Source organism: Larus michahellis, chromosome 2 (genome assembly GCF_964199755.1).
Source record: "Larus michahellis chromosome 2, bLarMic1.1, whole genome shotgun sequence".
NCBI classification, from domain to species: Eukaryota; Metazoa; Chordata; class Aves; order Charadriiformes; family Laridae; genus Larus; species Larus michahellis.
This window is the reverse complement of record NC_133897.1, coordinates 131,881,716-131,900,938: the sequence shown is the minus strand read 5'-3', so window position 1 is coordinate 131,900,938 and position 19,223 is coordinate 131,881,716. Positions and strand designations below refer to the sequence as shown.

The following is a 19,223-nucleotide window of genomic DNA, read 5'->3' as shown; positions in this document are numbered from 1 at the left end:
CTTAAATAATACACCTGGGAGGGACAGAATTCAAGCAAGAAAAAAAAAAAAAAAAAGACACCCTGCAGTTTTTAAAGGCTTCTTCTATTAAATGTAGTTGAATGATTCTGATGGCTTATTCATGAAGCAAGCAAGAAAACTGGATAGGAATAAGGGCTAGAAACATGGAAAGTTATGAATGGGTGGCACAGAGAAAACAGCTCTACTGACTATAATATGGGTGGAGTATTGACAGCCAGTGAAATGCAGCAGCAAAGACAGGAGCTACTTTGTACCCACGACGTTGGTATAAATTGTGGCCACATCCATAACAATGCAAAGACCTCCGCAGCAGTTTATAGACGTATTAAAGGCCAGTAAGAATGTGCAGAGTAACAACAGCAGATTTTCCACTTCAGAAGAACTCCCCATATCTATGAGTTGGGATTATTTATTTTTCTGAAACAAATTATTCTGCATCAGCAGCAAATTTTTATGCCTTTTCTTCCAGAGTCTGGACACCAGGTTAGGCAACCCACTTCCTTTGACCAGTGCAAGAGCTCTCGTCTTCCAGAAATTTACACCAGGATCCAAACAGATCCTCGGAACCTGTTTGCTTCAAACCTGATATTTGGATCAAATGCTCATTTCTTAGGAACAGTTCATATCCTTGTATACTGAAATATAATAGTTCCACATTTGGCACTGGAAATAAGCATGTATTTAGGAATAAAATTCTACAATGTTGACACATTGTTATCAAAAGGAACCATTCTTCACAGAGTAACTTAAAGATCTTCGCAAACCTCAGTTATTGTTATCACAGCTTTTCCTTCAGAGGGATGTGACCAGTGAACTTCAGGCGGCCACATGCAAATAACCTGCCTATACAAAACCTGCTGCATACAGATATTTTTTTCCTCATACACACAGCTGTAACTACAATACTGTGCCCTCCAGCCATATATTGCTTTATCTTAACACATACCCTGCCAATCACTCCTTTTCCCCTTAGAGACCTCTAGGACAATGTATTCATTGTGCTTGTGTAAAGTAAAGAATGACAACACCAAAAAAAGATGAATTTTCCACGGCTTTGACTTCTAAAAGACTGACTATTCAGTGAGAATGGAAGCACGTTAAGGTTGAAAACACTGGGTTTTATTAAGAATATTGTTGTATATAAGACACACCAAAAAGAAAATGGACGAGCTTCCATCTCAGGTAGTCTCGTTTACTTTCTTAACCCACCTGCAATAAATTCTTCGCTTTTCTGAGTGAAACCGCGACCCCACAAACTGTCCAAAAAATACAGACTGTCGCGTTGGCTGCTGGCTCCCCAGGACCCGGCCTGGCACCGGGGGGTGCAGCAGGAGCCAGGCCGGACCCCGGCCCCGACCCGGCCCCGGCGCTCCCCTCAGCGGCGGCACCTCACCCGGCCCCTCCGCGCTCCCGTTTCACACCAACGAGGAGCCACTGTGGGTGTTCCGCTCCCTAAGCCACACGCCGGGTCCCCTGCCTGAGCTCGGCCGAAACCGCCGCTGTGACAGGATTCCCGCGGCCACCGGCCTCAACGGGTTGGGCCGCCCCTCTGCCAGCCCTCACAGGGCCGGCGACGAGCGCTGCCGAGGCAGCCTCAGGGCGGGTGCCAAGGCGCGGGGGGCGCAGCCAGGACGGGTGTCCGACCCTCCCCCCCCAACGCCGCACCGGCCTCCGAACTGCCGCCCCCGGCCCAACCACCGGGAACTGGGCCGGTCACCGGGAACCGGGCCGGGCCGCGCCGGGTCGTGCGCATGCGCAGAGCCGCGCCAAGGGCAGGCACCGCCCCGCCGCAAAGCACCGCGGTGCCGCGCGGACTATTTAAGGAGATCCCTCCGCCCGCTTGCCCCTTCCGCCCGCCGTGCGGATCTGAGAAGGGAGGACGCGGAGACATGGCGTGCGCGGTACCGGCCTGCCGTGGGGCTCCGGCGAAGGGCGGCCGAGAGCCCCCGGGGGCTCCGTGCCTCAGGGTCCGGTCTCGGGGCGGCCGTGTGCAGGGCCCTGCGGCAGCGGCAGGCCGCGGACTGGGTTTGCTTCCCTTCCCGGGAGCGGCCGGGCTCCGACCTGCCGCCGGCTGGGAGCAGCTGCTGCGCTCGTCGGTGCGAGCACATGCTGGGCTGAACAGCAGAGCCATCCCTGATGGGTGCTTTTCGGTGGAATTGGAAGTGTTCCCTGCTGTTTAATGTAAGAAATCCAATTCGGGCATTTCAAAACGATATATACAATCTCAGTAATTGACGGGACGGCGTGCTGGCACTGTTTCCTAAAGAGCATAAGCCACCGCTTGAAAGGTTGTAAAAGTCACGCTGTTGTAGCTGTGTCCTGGTTTCAGTTGCCGCCCGTCATGGCTGTGTGCCACAACAGGCTTAGCCTGGGTGCCGGAGTGGATCAGTTCGGGCTGACGCTCATTAGTCACGCAGGCTTTCAGGGACCCGCGTATGTCTTGAGACAAAGAGGGACCTAATTAGTATGTGCCGTGCCACTGGCAAGCCGTGGTGGTTACTTTGAATTATCTCTTGGTTTGTCAAGTCTTCAAAGCAATGACAGATTGGACATCCAAAGGGACTTGGGTTTGCTGATAAATCACTTTCATCAGCAAACACATGTCCTAATTCTAAAGATAAATTACCTCTTTTTGCTTTGGGGAATTTGGCAAGTGTTGTATGGTGACCCTGACCATGCCCTTTTTGGGTTGTCGGCATGGATCCATAGTGGTGGGTTGTGACGGGGCAGGACCCCGGGGGTCTCTGTGGCCATGCTCTCCTGGCAGGGACACGGCCCCAGTGCTGACCTGAATTAACAGATAGCAAAACTCATCAGCAAGTTCCCCAGAGCGTGTCACGTTAATGAGGGTTAAAGGCCGTACCCTGCTGGGGTACTCCTCTCCCCAGCGATGGTTGTTTGTTAGGAGCAGTGTAATAGCCTTGCAATCAGTCATTTTTCATGCTGGAGCTTGCTTTGAGCAAAACAGTCGTGCCTCTCTTTAACCTGGATCTCAGCTGATGCTGCCTGTGCTTTTCTCCCCAGGTAATAAAGCCAGCTATGAGGTTGCCCGGTACGCTGGTATTTCTTTGACTGGCATATTTTCTCCAAGGAAGCAGTGATGCTTTCTGCTCCTGGCTCAGCAGTTCTCCAAATCAGGTATCTTTTTCTCTTTTCATTGTTTTAGGCAGCAAGTGAAGTTGAGAGATTAATTTGTTACTGACTTTGGGAATCTTCAATCTGGACTCTGACACGCTGTTACCTTGCAAGCAGAAAGATGTCACGTGAATTCTAGAGCTACAGAAGTAATTATTTCTTATTGTACTTAAAGTTGGGGAAAGCCTCCTGAAACCTAGATCTCTAAAGCGTTTTATGGCTTGTAAACTCTCTTGCAGATGGAACAAGGAGGAATATGATTGTTTATACGTGCAGGGTTAAGAGGTTGAAGCTCTAACAAGAGGTATTATGACAGCTATAAAACCTCTAAGACTTGCTCCCTAGAACAAAGGGGGTGCAATCCCAGAATCCCAAAGGAATCAGGGGGGAGAGGTTTGTAATGCTACCAGAGCATCCAGTTTTTAACTGGGGAGAGAACCAGGACTTCTGTTTTGCAGAATTAACAGATGCTAGTTGGAAGTGAGAGACTTAAGTGATGAAAAGTGTGTTCAAATCGCTATCCCTGCTGGCACTTAGCCGTTTTGGCCTGTTGGAATATATTCCAAAGGGAAAGGCAGTGACCTTTACCTCTAGAAAGATACTTGGCACCTGGGGCTTGAATATAACAACATGGAGGGGCTTGTGTTTTTGTGTTCCTGGCTATACTGAATCCATTCTGTGCTTAACTGTTAGAAACAGGGTGGTTCTTCAGTTCATAGAGACACATCTCTTAAAACAAACTTAACACATGCCCTTGTGTTTGGTACCTGGAAAAAATTACACCAGTCTTACCACAGGCAGGAAAACTGTTTGCTGGCATAATGATGATAACTCTTTGCCGTTTACCCAGCTGAATTTTGTGATGAGCAATGTTGTATCTGATGTGCCAGCTAATGCGCAGGATTTTTCCAGTTTGATTTGCTACCATCGTTTCTGATTTCATGTATTCTTTTAAAGGTGCTATGACATCAGATGACCTGCTCCCCTGTCTTTGAGCCTTGTGTGTGCGCATACAGCCAGCAGTAGGCTCCATCCACTTCTAGAAGTATGGGTGTTTAAGAAAGTAAGTTGCTTTTTTATGTCAGCTGAAGGTGCGGCCTGTTAGTCAAGGACACTTTTGGCCTACTGACTGACTTTACATCCTTTACTTGTTGTACTGCTACTATCTTCTAATTTTTGCTTAAAATGGAAGAATCTGGGGAGAGGTAAGGATAAAGAGTTGGGCTCTTTTTGCAGACTTTTTTTTTTCTTAGGATGTACATTCCTTAATGTGGCTTGTCAAAAATAGTGATTTATAAAGGAATTCTATTGTAAATCTGTTCTAGAAGTAATCTTGCTGGCATAATGATGAAATCTTTGCCGTTTACCCATCTGAGTGTGTTTTGATGTGTATCTTTGAATCTGAAATGCCAGCGAGGTTAATAATGCTGTATATGATTGATTAAGGGTACAGAAAACTGACTGACTTATTTTGAAAACTTTTTTTTTCCAGGTTGAAAACAGCAGCCTGAAATGTGGAGTTTTAGTGCACTTGAAAATGCTCTCATGGCCCTTCCTGCTTCTCAGAAATACTGCTTGATTCAATAGTAAGGCAGAGGAGTAGCTGTCAAGTGAAAATGTGTGAATAATCCTCAAATGACATTCAGGTGAGAGTGTCACTCTAGAAAGGGAGTGGATACTCTTAGAACTTAGTATGAATATTTGAATGTACTAAATAAATTGATCAAAATTGACTAAATAAAGGGTTAAAACATGGAGGGAAAACTTAATGTGTTATCTTGTCTAAATTAGAGTGTTTTCAGTGTTAATGGTGGCAGCTTTTCTGCTTATCTTCAAGGCAATGTGTATACGAATAAAATCTTGTATTTCTATGTTCAGTGACAATGTTTTGTTGTGGCTATGTGAGCAGTAGCACCATGATCGTGCTGGATGACATCCTGGGTAGGAGTCACACCAAGCCTTTGCTATTCAGCTTATCCAGATTGGACCATTTTTCTGCCTTTTTTTTTTTTTTTTTAACATAGACCTCTTGGATGTAAAACTTGCTCAGTATCATGTGTACTGCCATATCCTTACTAGGAAGATAAAGTACAGGAAAGTCCATAGTTGGAGAAGCATACTGTATCTCAGACATCTCGTTTTCTGTCTACCACACCATTCTTTACATTTGTTATTGCAGTGATGTAGAGTTGAATTCACTGAGTTGCCTACCTACCAAGTAATCTAATAACAGGTTGGTTTGGTTTTTTTTTTCACTTTGCGCTATCCCCTGCACACTCTCTCTATATATATAAAGTAATGTGGAAACACTGGAGCGTTTTTTTCAGATTGCAGGAGCACACCACCATCCTGGTCTAATACTATGTTGCTGTGATGTAAAACAAAGACAGAGAACATCAAGGAGTATAGTGATACTTTTATACACTTAAAAATTTACAGGACATGAGTAATAATTTAAGAAAGTTAGCTTACACTAGATAAAAGTTTTAACGTACTTCAAAACTATTTAACCCTCAGTGGGTGACACATCTGAAAAGAAGCAACAAGAAAAACTGCAGAGAGGTGATGTCGTTGAAATGAAACATTAGACTCTAAACTCATGGTTTAATTGTTAGTTGTAGTCTCACTAAAAACCCTGCTTTACTCCTGTCACTTAACTGGATGAACAGCGGTAACCAGGAAGAGAAGTTCAGGTTGTGGGTTTACTCTGATGCCATGGCCTCCCACAATGAAGATGTCACTCCTCCCTTCAACAACACTTGTAATAAATCTTTTCAACCATGCTTTATTCCTTAGCAAAACATCACTGAACCGTCTTACAAAAATATTAAAAACCTTCTTAGTTGTATGTTTCTAACTGCAGTCTCTCAAAAAGCTAAAGTAGGAGCCTCAGGTTTTACTTACAGAGTGGCGTTTTCACTCTTCATTAGTGTTAATGTGAATTCCTGGGCCATATGCCCCAATAAACTTCAGCAGCTGATGGTGACACTGCATGAGGTAACTATCTCTCTGTTGCAGGGAGTTTTCATCACTGAGGTCAAATGGAAATACAGGATTTGGTGCTATGCATAATGCAGACTTGCCTAAGCAAAGAAAAAAATAAAAAAGGCTTAGACTAAAAGACTTGAATAGCTTTTGCTAGGACTTTGAAGGAAAAAAACAACTGTGACACAAATTATGTAGTAATGCAATCTGGTATGTTACTATTTTTAAGTGTTACATGATAATTCTTGTCTCAGTGCCAAATTCGTGCGTGAACAAAGTGGATTGTGATACTAGATAAACAAAAAAAACCCAAACCCAACCCTTGTCTTCTGTTTCCCCAGGGAGAGAAATCTGTCTTTAGTTTAACCTGGACCAGTGTCAGCGGAGCGCTGCCTCAGATACGCCAGCATGAAGAATGGAGGCTTGGGGCTGGCCTGTGGCCTCCGTAGGTACAGCACTGAGACTCTTTGCGGGAAAGTCAACTGACAGACTTCTCTTATATCATCAACGGTGGAAGTTGTGGACTCCAATTTGAAAAGAACTAACTATTACTGCAATCGATTGATGTAACTTTTTCCAAACTGACAAAATATGAAAATGATGTACCCAAGACTAACGACCAAGTTATATTAATTACCGTGTTTTAGTGTAAGAGATGATTCAAGTAACAAGATGGCAATCAACGCATCTTCCTCAAGTACTTTCTTTCTTAAACTTAGTTTAGTATGAGCCTTAGACAGTGAGATCCTAAGAGATGAATGTAAGCATGTTAAACAAAAAATACTGCAGACATAAATACAATATGTATTGCACTGTTTCAGGCATTGCTGTAAATCGGAAGTTAACACTGAAGTGGGTTTTTTTCCATACTTCAGCTGTGTAAACTTCCCACAAATACTGTGCAGTTATACTTCTTGACAAAGTACATATTATTATGCATAACTGTGCTATGAAAGCAGTAGAACTTGGCATAATACCTACTGGTAATGTTGTGGGGTTTTTTTGCTTGCATAATACAAAGCCATGATAATTTAAGTCCCATTTTTCTAGATAGCTTTAATAGTGATAATTGTTTCTTAAATCACTGGGTTGTGCCTGGCAAAGTTCTTTTTTTTTTTTTTGGCATTCATAAATGGTAAAGAAGATTCTTTATGCTTGAACTTTTCAAAACTTGAGTCTTGTCTGGATTTCTATTTAACAAGCTCTTGAGCAGGTTAGCACAATTTCTATTTGAAATGTAGATCTGTTTCCTTTACTTTGAAAAGTGGGACATACAGAATTTTTAGTGCAGATGTTGACAGTGTTGATCCATGAATAGAATCTCTTCTCACTCTGCGACTTGCAACATAGTAGCCCTGAATGAGGTTTTCTGCTTCTGAACTCAGTTCAACATGAAGATTCTTAGCAAACAAAATAAACTAGAGAGAGGGTATACATTTTAAATATTTAACTGGAAAATAAAGAATTTACATTTTTCACACCTTTTAACATACCAGTGGCATAGTAATATAGTTTGGACAATATATTCTACCAATGTTTTTTATAAAGAAAGACAGCTGTCACCATTCAGTTATGCATGAGGATAGATCTCGGATACTAAACACAATCATCTGTTAATTATGCTAGAGATATTGACAGTTTGTTTAGAATGGAATATTAACTTTTACTATGGATTATAAGCTATTCTGGTAAAAAATAGGTGCTGGAGTTCTGTTCTCATATGATCAAACTGAATTTATTATGTTGGTCCTTTTGAAGAACCGAAGCTAATTTTATCAATGATCCTTTTTAGTGCTAGTGGCAATATGGAATATGGCAATCAGAATGTGCAGAGAGAACCTTCTGATTCCAGAAATAGTATGACATTCCCAAGTACAATGCATTTCAAAATCACTGGGTAATATCTGTTACCTCCTCATAATCCTGCATTCTGAACTGCTGTGAGACTTTGTACAGCATGGCTTCAGGATTAACGGCTTTTTTCAAGGTATGATGTACGACAGGAGAAGACAGTCGGCACGAAGGAAACTCATTGTATATCAAAAGTCCAAAAACATCTAGAAGATTAGGTGGAACCAAACTCAAGTCCTAAAGAGAAGACCCAGAGAAAGAAAACAATTATTTTAGCCCTTTGGCTTGTAGAAACATTGCAGGTTTTTTTTTCAGTCTGAAATGTTCAATATCAATATATACTGAATCCTGCAAAATTATCCAATAAATTTTGTTTCAATAGTAGTTGTCAAAAGCTATTCTAAATAAAATAAGTTATACCTTACTTTGGGGAAAGCTAGCTCATTTTAGAAGATACTTGATTTAAAGTCACTTAAGTTGTGTCTTTTTGGGAAATACTAGCAAATTTGATTGTTTTCGTTATTTTATAAGTTGAAATGACCATAAACACAGATGACTGCTATAGTACAGTTACTGTCATAACAAGGCATGTGCTTTACCATCTGTCCAATTAAAAAATTATCCTTTTGTATATGTTTCTTTGAGGAAGAATCCACATCTACAAAAGACCAAAAATTGGTCTGAATTGAAATAGTAACTTGTTGATCAGCTTCTTCTCCATACTTCTTCCCAGGAATGAACACGTTTGTCGTTCTGCTCTCTAGCACTAGGACAGGACAAAACATGTCAGTTAGTTAACATAATTGATCTCGTTTAACTATAAATTCTTGTCCCCCACACACATTATCTGAAGTCAGTCATGATTATGTATTTCACTGAAATGTCACGATCAATGGCTCTCTGTAGTGGAGCCTGTGTAGTAAATGTAAGCTTATAAGACCTTGGCTCTTTTGTCCTTGTTTCTTATGCAGAATGGTTAAAAATAGCTTATAGATTTTCCCAGCATTTGAGGGCCGTAAGCTGGGGAACAAACCTAGCCATGAGTTCGCATGTTTGTTTTGTTCTGTCCCCTCATGTGTTTGCAGGTGTGAAATTACCAGACTGTAGAAGTTCAAGTTTATCCTTTTTATGTGAAGATAAGTCTCCTATGTAACAGATACCACCCTTAGCCAGCACAGCACTGCAAGCGTGAATACTGGCCCTTCCAGTTCCATGTTTATCTTTGGACACAGAAGGAAAAATTTCACTGGAAGGTGGGTGTCGGATACCACGAGGCAGAAGACATATGCTGTAATTCAGAAGCCTAGAGGATTAAATAATTTGGTCAGTCACAAACGGTTAAATTATTGTTCAGTTTTTCAAAACTTTAATAACGATACTATACTTTATACTGGTATTTATATATATTCAGACTCACTTAGCAACAACACACCACCACCCCCCAACAGAAAATCAGTGTCAAAACTAAATATTTAAAGTAACTTTGAATACAAAGGTAGAAGTCCAACCTTTCCCACCAACAGCTGCCAACAAGACTGTATTTCTTACGGATTTAACAATGAGGCAAATCATGGTTTGCAATAGAAGTAACTCCTAGGAAGTCAAAGTCGTCTCATAATTTAACATCATATTGTTATCTCCTATTCTAGAGAAAATTTTCTAGTGATTTAAAAGGCTAGAGGATTAGCAGTCTTGGCCACCTGGGAAAAATGAAAAGTCTGGGAACTTGAAAGCTCTGCCTGCCTGGGTTAACACCCCTTCCCCCGACCCCTCCCAATCTTTTGGAAAAAGCGCATATAGAATTTCTTTTTCATGCCCTGTACTATGTTCCTTGGCACAAAAAGGTTGCAAATTGTCCGTCTGGTTCCACGATCAAAAGCTCTTAATGATTTTAAGATGTCAGAGCACGATTTATCCTATTATTAATAATGGATAAAATTATTAATTAAAATTAATAATTATTAATAGGCTATCAAATTGATAAAATTATTAATGAAAATTAATAATTATTAATAAATAGGCTATCATACCAATAGAATTATGATGTAGGAAATGCCTACTTTGACAGGCTACTGACAATAAAATACTATGTGCACATGCAGACGACACACATGACAGAACTGACCAAGATTTACAGTGTGCAACTGTTTTAATATTAACCAGATGTTTTGATTCTCAAAACACTCACGAGTTCCTATGATTTCTCTTATGAAATCTTACTCGCGACCTGGGGAAAAGTGTCCTGCAGCCCACGTTTTTTTCAAATTTGAACTAATTTCTACCGATAAATTTTGAAATTGTTCAAGTATTTTTTTCCACAACTAAAAATACCAATGAATTTGCTCTCAAATAAAAATAAAATTCATGCCACTTTCAAAATAATATTTTTCAAAAATAAAAACGAAGCCCTGTTTTGGGTTGGGAAAAGGGAAAGTGATTTTATTTAAATTAATGCAAATTTAAAGCTGTGTACATTGTACTTTTCTGCAGTGTATGTGAAAATGTGTTAGCAGCTGTGTGAAGGGGTAAATACATAAAATGCATAAATACAGAAAAACATTTTGTTAAAGGCAACAACAGCCAGATTTTTGACTCACTTGTAAAGATGTACATGACTTTTGATACCTAATCAGTATAGTTTTTATGAAAAAGAGTGACAAAGTTGTAAGTATGTATTTACGTGCTGCTTATTAACTGAAAATGCTGATGGCTGGGAAGTGGTGATGAAAAGGCTTAAAGTGACAAAAGAGTCCTCTGCTTTTATCATTACCAGCCTCTGGGACAGTCTTCAGTTTTGATTTTAGAAGAACGTTTTGTTTGAGCTCTGCTAAACAGTGCTAGTGTTAAAACCTTATTGAGATCATTACAAGAGTGTTAAGGGGTTTTATTATTAGTGAAGTTCTGATCTAGATATATCACTTGAAAGAAATAAAAATGTCCCAGAGATAAAAAATCGGGTATTTTTACCAAGTCGGAGCCCTGTATATTCTTTTAAAATATAGTCTCTTTAGCCTTTCACGCAAGACTGATCCTATTATCATCTTTGAAAATAGTCGTGTTTTTAATTCTAATTTACATGAAAAATAAGGAATCTCTTTACCGATCAATTACTAGTGTGTCACTTGTCACAATCAACAGATCCAGATAATCTGCATTTTCTTTTTCACCTGTCTGTACTAGACTCAGCAATATTGCAAGTTTAAGAGTATTGTAAGTGCCTGGTGGGACAACTTGAGAAGCAAAGATATTGGCAAGGATGGCAGTAAACCTCCAGCATGAACTTGAAGTCAGTGAGAGCAGATACTTAAAATTGTCACCGACAAATGAAGGACCTAATTAAAACAAAGCACAGGTTAACAAACACTTCATAAGAGAGCTATGTAGATATATTAGAACAAGTTGCCATTATAGTCTTGATACAAAGCTTACAAAGAATGAATGTTTTTGTTACTAAGCACAAATTCAGAATGTAAACATCTGGCACTATTAATTTTACTACTAAAAATGTAGCAGACGTGATCTGCTAAAGCTGATAGAATAAGAAAGGAATAACCAACTGAAATATCAGGTTCATTTAATGTATGATTTCGAAGTACCTTCCAATGGATAGGAGAAGTTGGAAAGAGAAGACGAAGAACTGCAGTCAGTAATAGTGTAGTTTCCCAATGTATGGAAACTGGGCAAAAGAAGATATTCTCAAATAACAATAACATACATTTCAGACTGTAAAAGGGAAGTCCCAGAGTGGTTTCGTAACCTGGACCTCTAGATAATAGAAAACTGGACCAGTTCTCAGGATTTTGTTCCAGAATGTTTTCCAACTTTTTTTAGTCAATTTTTAAAGGGAACTTCCTTACCATTTGGTTTACAGAGCTCTATGCTATTGACTTCTATACATGCTGTAGCTTGTAAGCCATTTTGTACACAAGCTGGAATTCCTATAATCTTGTAGTGGTTTCCTATTTTCATTTTATTGGTGAGTTCATCTAGAAATAAAGAAAAATAATAAAAAAAAAAGTTGGGGTGGGAGGGGGGAGACAGGAGCCTACAGATGTGTTAGGGCATAAAAACAGTTTTAAAGAAGTGGTCGGAAAACTTTTCTTCGCATTCTGAACAATTTGATTTTATGATTTAATTGCAGAAAACAAGTTGGATACCAGGTTTGCCATAATGAACTAGGGTAAATGAAGCATACAATTCTAATTAATGCAAAAAGTAAGGAAGGCACACTGGGTGAGGAAAAGTAGATTCTTGATAAAGAAAATGGATGATGCATTTAGTTCTGCATTGAAAAGAAAATGAGCAGTTGTTTGCAAGTATATGTTCCTTTTCTGAAATTTGTGGTGACACCATCATCAGTTACTATCCTATAAAACATCAGAAAAAAAAACACAGTAAAAAAAAAAATCCAAACTAAACAGATTTCAGAGACACACACAAACAGCTTTGGGAACCTTTGTATTTCTGTGCATTTAAAAAAAAAAATAAAAATTACATTTATTGTTTGGAAATGAGAGTTAGGTCCAACCAAATATGAATCTCAGCAGTAAGACCCTGTCTAACCTCATTGATCCCTGAAGCCAGTGGAAATATAGTGCATGCATAACCCATAGATTATGTTTTATAACAATATACATATAGTGTCACTTTTAAAATGTTTCTTATTATCTTGGAGCTATTTAGTTTTTAGAATTGCATGGTGGTGTTTTTTTGGTTTTGGCTGGGTTTTTAAATTTTTTTTTTCTTTTTTTTTAAGAGAATGAATGAATGCATGTTGGTGAGTTGTGATTTTAGTTGGATAGTCACATTAGAAATTATTTAGTGTTTGCAGTGGAACGTAGCGGTAGCCAAAAACCCTGATGGAATGTGGAAAACAGCTAGATTGAGGAAGGATGTTAAAAAGGCATGAAGTTAGTACAACACAGTATGAGCAGAGGAAGTAGAAAGGAGGAAAAAACAAGCTATGGTTAGAATGTGATACTGCAGAGCTGGCCAGGGGATTTTATTTAAATGAAGCTATAAAAGTGAACACAACAGTTTTGCTGTGTGCACTCTTTAATCACCTGTGTATACTGTTTAGTCACCTAGCTGATTTTATATATTTTTTTCCCCTAATTTTATTAAAGAACTGCAATATAAATTATGACTTTCACAATTTTATCCAGAGAAATGGACCTATAAGAAAAATGCAAGGGATTATTACAGTTCAATTCTAAAACATTTTTGACAAATCTCAGAAATTTATCTTACCTCTCAAGAAAACTGTAAATGTCTGAATCCTGAAATGTGATTTATCACTGGAATATCCTTTCAAAGCATTGAGAACTTTTGCATCGATCATTTCAACTATTTGTTTATCTTTCAAAACAAAGGCAAAGAAAAGGTTAGTTCTCTTGAAAACAGTACAGTTGTTTTTTTTTTGTTTTTTTTTTTTTTTTAAAATGACTGGTGTATTTTGGAGCTTTTTCCACTTAACTATTTTGTTTACTTATTATGTAACGAAAGTACGAAAGTAATAGATCTAAAAATAAAACTACATAGATCCTACCACCAAGTACTCTAAATTTCATGTCTTCCTGCAGTGGTGAAGAACACAAACTACACACAAAATCATTCCTCACTGTGGCAGATTCCGTAGCTCCAGGCATATGCACTCTTATGTACCTAAACCCTAAAAAAAAGTTACCTATTAATTTACCAAACATTTAGAATGAGTACATGGCTTCCATTTTAAATTTCCCATTAAGAATAGAAATGATTACAATACTGGTCAGTGAAATTCCAGATTTGTCATGTGTTTCTTCAGATGACCATTCGTTCGCATACCACCCATCCACTCAAGTGATCTGTATAATTTATTAGAGGACGACCACAAGATGGCAGAATTTCCTATTGGACATTCCCAAGCAGAACAGCCCGGCTTTCTGAGCAGCAGGAGCGAGCAACTGCAGCTTCCACTTCGCGTGGAAATGGATATTCATTGTTAGAGGTACGTGCCCTCATAGAGACATCGTTATGATTTATTCTGCAGTGCCCTAACTTTGGCATTTGACTTCTCTCTTACAATTTTATGGCCTTTGTTACAGCAAGAAGCAAACAAAACAGCCTTAAATGTACCTAAGGCCTAATCCTGCAATGCTACAAGCAGTTCCGTCATTTTACTCAAAGAGGTAGTTCCACATAAGTCAGGCACTCATTAAAGCAAACCTGTTCTGTATTAGAAGCTTTTGATGGTCACTCGACCATACCGTTCTGTGGTATTTTTAAAGAAACAGAAACAGTTTCCAAGGTGTGTGTGCGGGGGAAGTCTTCTACTCGTATAGCTTTTTTTCTTTCAGATAATTTACTGAATTATATTGGTGACATATCTTTTCTCACATAAACTATCTTCAGCATTGGGAAAATGGCTGGCTGGCATAGCTATGCTCCTAAAACATTTAGTAATGCTGAGCAACCACTGGCAAGGTCCGCTGCTTTCAATTAATAAAAGTCATGCTGTGCTCATTACAAAAATGTCTGCATAGGAAAATGCCTTTTAATGCCTTTTTCATGCTAGGTTTTTAATCTCTGTTAAGTTATCAAAATGATTAAGAAGCTTTTGAAATAGTAATGTGTTTTTTTTTTTTTTTTAACTACCTTCAGAAAATGGACAGGTTTCCTCAGTACAAAGAAATCTTGCTCCTTGGGTATATTTTGTTACGCATCCCATTGCAATCGCTATTCCTTCAGATATATAAAATCTCTGAGATGTGTAATTAAAGGGAAACGCAGAAAGACTGAGAAGATAACTTGGTAAAGGTGGCAAATGCGTTGGTTTCAGCAGTATGCTAATCTAACAAGAGACACAATTACATTAGTACCATAAAGATATATTTTTTTATTTAAAACTATTTTAGTTATACACAATGTGATATATAGCTATTAGAAAAAAACTCAGAAACACTTGAAGTGTAAGAATAATTCAGTTTCATATTAATTATCTCAAAAGTTTCACAATATGGTTGGGTGAGACTTCCAGCTATTTTTAATTACAAATAATACTACAACCAAGGGGAAAATTAAAACTGAAGAGCTAATGCAAAAATAATATTTATTAATACTTCACCATACTTACAAGATTTAAGATCTAAATGGAGGGAAACAATGCAGACTCACCTGGTCCTCTGTCTGCAATTGTTCAATTAATGATAATGTCTTAATAGCTATGAAACATACCTATGATTGAAAAAATAACTTCATTTTAGAAAGGAAAAGTCTAGTTAAAAATCTAGAAGATGTACTTTTGTCTACTCTTGTCTATGAATACACACTTACTGACTGAAAAATCTGTGCAGCTTGTATGGGATTATGAAGAATGTAGTTTCCAAGAGTTGCATCTAATTCAGCAATATCAGAAGGATTTATTGAAATAATGAAACGATAAACAGCATAACTTTGTTTTGAGTCTGTAGGTGCAAGAAGTATCTTAAATAAAAATAACAGATTTGTGTAACATATTTTTATGTTACACACTAACATAACATAGATATTTAACAGAATATCTATTGAGTAATACCATTATATTTTTTGCAATCATGCACGAATTTCTGAAGGCCACCGCTTCTGTCAAGGTAAACAAGAGAAATTTCCCTCATTTTCTGTATTTCTTGATGCATCTTCCAAGAAAGATCTTTGCGCTCTTTATCAAAATGTTGGAATAAACTGTGAAGAAATGACGTTAGAACTGTCCATACTATGATAATAATAAAGGTGTGTATTAACAAAGCCATACAAAATTTAAAAAAAAAAGTCTCTTTTCTCCAACTATGCAATTCGTTAAGGATTTTTAAGATACCACCATTCAATTTAAAGTTCTTTCCAATGGCTGAAGCATACTACATTCCCAAAGTAAATTCCTGAAGAATGCTCTAGCATTTTCTCAGTGAATTATTTTGCTGCCAAATTCCCTAATCCATGAAAGTAAAGCTTGCATTTAATTTAACCTCCCCTATGTGTTTTATAGGTATAATCAGCCTATCAAAAGGAAGACTTAAATATCTCCCTTATCTGAGAAGTCTGTTGTAGCTGTTAAAAGTGTGAAACTGGGCAACATCTTTAAATCTGACTTTATTACTCTGCTGTTACCTCCTGTAGAACCCACTTAAGGTGTTGATCTTGCAAACGCTTATTTCCATCCATGTACACAGAAGATCAATTCTGATTCCCACAGATAAAACCTTCACAAGTACAGTTTTGGTTTGGGGGCTGACCGTGCTCTTCAGTGCTGTTTTCATTGTGTATTATCCACACCTCTGTGATTAGAAGCATGGTCTTTACTGAGTTAAGTCTCATACTTTGCTGAATTTAGATGGAGAATTACTAAGGCCAAAATATGGCATTTTGTATATACATATCTGTTTTACCGTCTTACAGATTTTCTTCTACAAAGTGCCGTTTGTCTTCTCTGTAGATCACCAGTATGAAATGCCACTTCAATCTTCAAAAATATATTTAGCTACCTGGTGAAGGACAAGACAAAGAGTTATTGGGCTGATGAGGAAGCAATGCTCATAGCTCATGAAAGATCCCTCTGTGAACTCTGTAGTTCTTCAAGCTTTGGGAGGACAAAGAGACCAACATCTAAGAGAGGAGTAACTGGATATTAATGCACCAGCATGCACACAGTGCCATGGTTTGTGGCTGGTGGAGGTGTTTAGTGCCCTGAAGTAACAAATCTTAAGCACAAGTTGAAAGAGAATTTATAGTAGGAATTATTTTTTTTCCATTTTTCTTTAGGATTACTCCTACACGATTACTGCTCCGTCCTTTAAACCTTCAACAAGAAGGGATTAAAAGAAACACGCACACAGATCCACCATATCTCCCCGGACTCTGCGTTCCCTGGGTTAGAAGGGAAGGACACCAAACACAACTAGGAGGGTCTAAGCTATAGCCCAGGTCGTTGTGCACCAAACACTACCGTCACCTAAACTTCAGAAAATAAAGTCTGACCAGTCCCAGTACTGGGACGACCGCCTTCCCCAGTGCCCCCACAGCTGGGTAACCCCACGCAGCTGCACTCCAGCGTGGGACACAGCACGATGCCTAAAGCCACCCCCCTGGCTTCAGGCTCCTGCCATCAGCATCCCCTCATCACAAACCCCACCAGCACTCTCCTTCAAATTCTCTCCAGGCTTCCTATGCCCCTCTGCGTCTGCAGCAACGGGCAGTGAGGGCCACCAGGCTGCCCACACCACAGCAGAGAGAGGGGCCATGGCACCTTCTCTTTACAAGGGCATTGGTGTGCCTTCAGGAGAGGCGAGCAGGGACATTTATGGGGCAGTAGGGAGGGGCTCGACAGCTGCAGAACGGGGCTACCGAATCTGCTCCCTCAGCTAGCACCCACCAGGCCCAGCAGCACCGCGCGGCCCAGGTGGGAAGGGCCGCAGAGCTCCCCTCAGCCCAGCATCTGCTTGCCCCGCCGGCCGCAGCCACCCAAGGAGGCCATTACCAGGCCCCTGAAGGGCAGCACCAGTGCTAAAACAACTCATTTCCCCCTGCCGCGTGAAGACAAGCCCCAAGCCCACCCCTCACCCACAAGGCCCACCAGCCGCCCACCTCTTCTGGATGGCCACCCCCCTGAGTGCACGGCTACTGCGGGGTGCACTACCTTGGCTTTACTCCTGCCACTAGAAAAGCGCTGTGTACTGACAGCGTAATCAACACCAAAAGACAATGTATTCATAAAACCATTTTCTCCCTTTCATTAATATAATACTGCATATTTTACTGCTGCCTTTAGCATGCCAGCCATCTGCAAACTTACCTCCCAGGACGGCACCTCTAAACTCTCTTTTTCTGTCCTCTTTCAAGTCACGTTTTTACAACTGTCATGCATTTCAGTCAGTCCATCTTCCTGTTGTCTCTCGCTCTCCTCCCAGGCCAAGAGGCCAGAGATCAGAAAGGCGGCACCGCTCCTTGGCTTCCACAGCGCTGGGAGAGACGACCTACTCCTCACAGGGCTCAGCTGCACCTCTGGAAGGGGAGGGACAATCCCCTTTCGCAACGGACAGGTGAAAGCCCCTGCATTAGTCACAAAAAGACACACTTTTACCTCCCTTTATTACGTATCTGCCAAAACAGGAAGGGAGTACCACAGGTGGTTCCTGTGTTGGTTCTTCGACAATCTCCTGTGTAGGCTTCACCACAACAAGTGCTTCAGATTCCACTTGTCAGCTCAGCAGGGGTGAAGGGGCTACTACTGTAGCCTGAACCCAGCCATCCTACTCTGAAAAGCAGCATCATGAAACGCAGAGAGGTGCGGAACAAGAGCACTAGATCCTGAGGTATTGCGAGGCTTTACTGCCTGATGTTGTACACAAAGCCCGTTACCTTCAGAAGTCCTGATCTGACCGAGGCATTCCATAAGATGAACTTGTAGTAGAAGAAACAAAGTGAATTTAAGTTTTGCGAGTGATATGTTTAACACATTCACGCTTCGCCAAAAAGGAAGAACCTGCTAAATGAAAAAGCTCAATAAGCAATTATTAGGCTGCTTTCCCAGAAATAACTTCAACTACCACTGCCATCTTTTTATATATATATATATATATATATATATATATATATATATTTAATTAAAAGAAAATAAACCCCAAATTTATCACTAAAAAAACCTCCAAACCAAACCAAACCCCCTCACCCAGTCAGGCAGCTCGGGATAGGCATCTTGGAAATACAAGACAAAGAAACTAAGAGGGGTGCTAGCTCCCACAGCAACAACTTCTGAAGCACGCCCTCTCCTTCCCATCTCCCTACAGTACTGTACTACTTTGCTGGGAGAAGCAGAAAGCAGCTACAGAAGGTGCTTCCTTGCCATAAAGAGAAGGTAGTTACAGTAGCCCACATCATTTCAGGATTATAGAGAGTAAAAATTCAATATGAGAATGGATACTTCCTTTCTAACATTCAATGTCTGCTTTCCAGTCCAAAGACGTATGTTTAAAAATAAAAACAAAATAAAAAAAGGGCAAGGCTGTTGCTTCCAAATGATTACAGCTGCAAGAACAGGATTCATGTAGTTGTTGGTTGTGCCGAAAGCTGCATAGCCATTTCTGAACCTCTCAAAACTTCACAGAGAGTACTATGGAAAATAAGCCCCAAGCCACCACTCCGCTCCCACAGATGACACGGTTCTTTCTTCCCTTCCATGCCAACGTCAATTCTTACTTCTTTTACCCAGCCATTCCTTC

General features: G+C 40.0%; 1 protein-coding gene, 1 long non-coding RNA gene and 2 other non-coding genes across 4 annotated transcripts; 3 read left to right on the top strand and 1 right to left on the bottom strand.

Annotated features, from left to right (window-relative positions):
- Positions 1-1,817: 1,817 nt before the first annotated feature.
- Positions 1,818-8,063, top strand: LOC141739596 (uncharacterized). The gene is made up of 5 exons (XR_012585749.1): positions 1,818-2,202; positions 3,046-3,159; positions 4,114-4,219; positions 4,649-4,802; positions 6,483-8,063. It is a non-coding gene; the product is annotated as an uncharacterized LOC141739596 (long non-coding RNA).
- On the top strand, positions 3,969-4,047 carry LOC141739924 (small nucleolar RNA SNORD87). The gene has a single exon (XR_012585839.1). It is a non-coding gene; the product is annotated as a small nucleolar RNA SNORD87 (small nucleolar RNA).
- LOC141739923 (small nucleolar RNA SNORD87) lies at positions 4,492-4,570 on the top strand. The gene has a single exon (XR_012585838.1). It is a non-coding gene; the product is annotated as a small nucleolar RNA SNORD87 (small nucleolar RNA).
- On the bottom strand, positions 6,771-17,509 carry MCMDC2 (minichromosome maintenance domain containing 2). Its single transcript, XM_074577183.1, has 13 exons — positions 15,548-17,509; positions 15,307-15,437; positions 15,148-15,207; positions 14,629-14,824; positions 13,541-13,663; positions 13,243-13,350; positions 11,850-11,978; positions 11,093-11,324; positions 9,090-9,295; positions 8,592-8,758; positions 8,053-8,229; positions 7,417-7,559; positions 6,771-6,888 (listed from the first exon to the last, which is right to left on the bottom strand). Exons 1-13 carry the CDS (start codon positions 15,759-15,761, stop codon positions 6,771-6,773), a joined length of 2,004 nt encoding a protein of 667 aa, XP_074433284.1. The 5' UTR covers positions 15,762-17,509.
- Positions 17,510-19,223: the final 1,714 nt, after the last annotated feature.

Bases quoted from the DNA above. Each gene is read 5' to 3' on its own strand.
- MCMDC2 (XM_074577183.1), bottom strand. From the start codon at position 15,761: ATGGCTTTGTTAATACACACCTTTATTATTATCATAGTATGGACAGTT. The intron at 9,296-11,092 runs GTAAAGAGATTC...TTAATCCTCTAG, and splicing joins GACACACTAGTAATTGATCG to GCTTCTGAATTACAGCATAT. The intron at 6,889-7,416 runs GTATGTCCCACT...TTCATCTCTTAG, and splicing joins ACATCTGCACTAAAAATTCT to GATCTCACTGTCTAAGGCTC.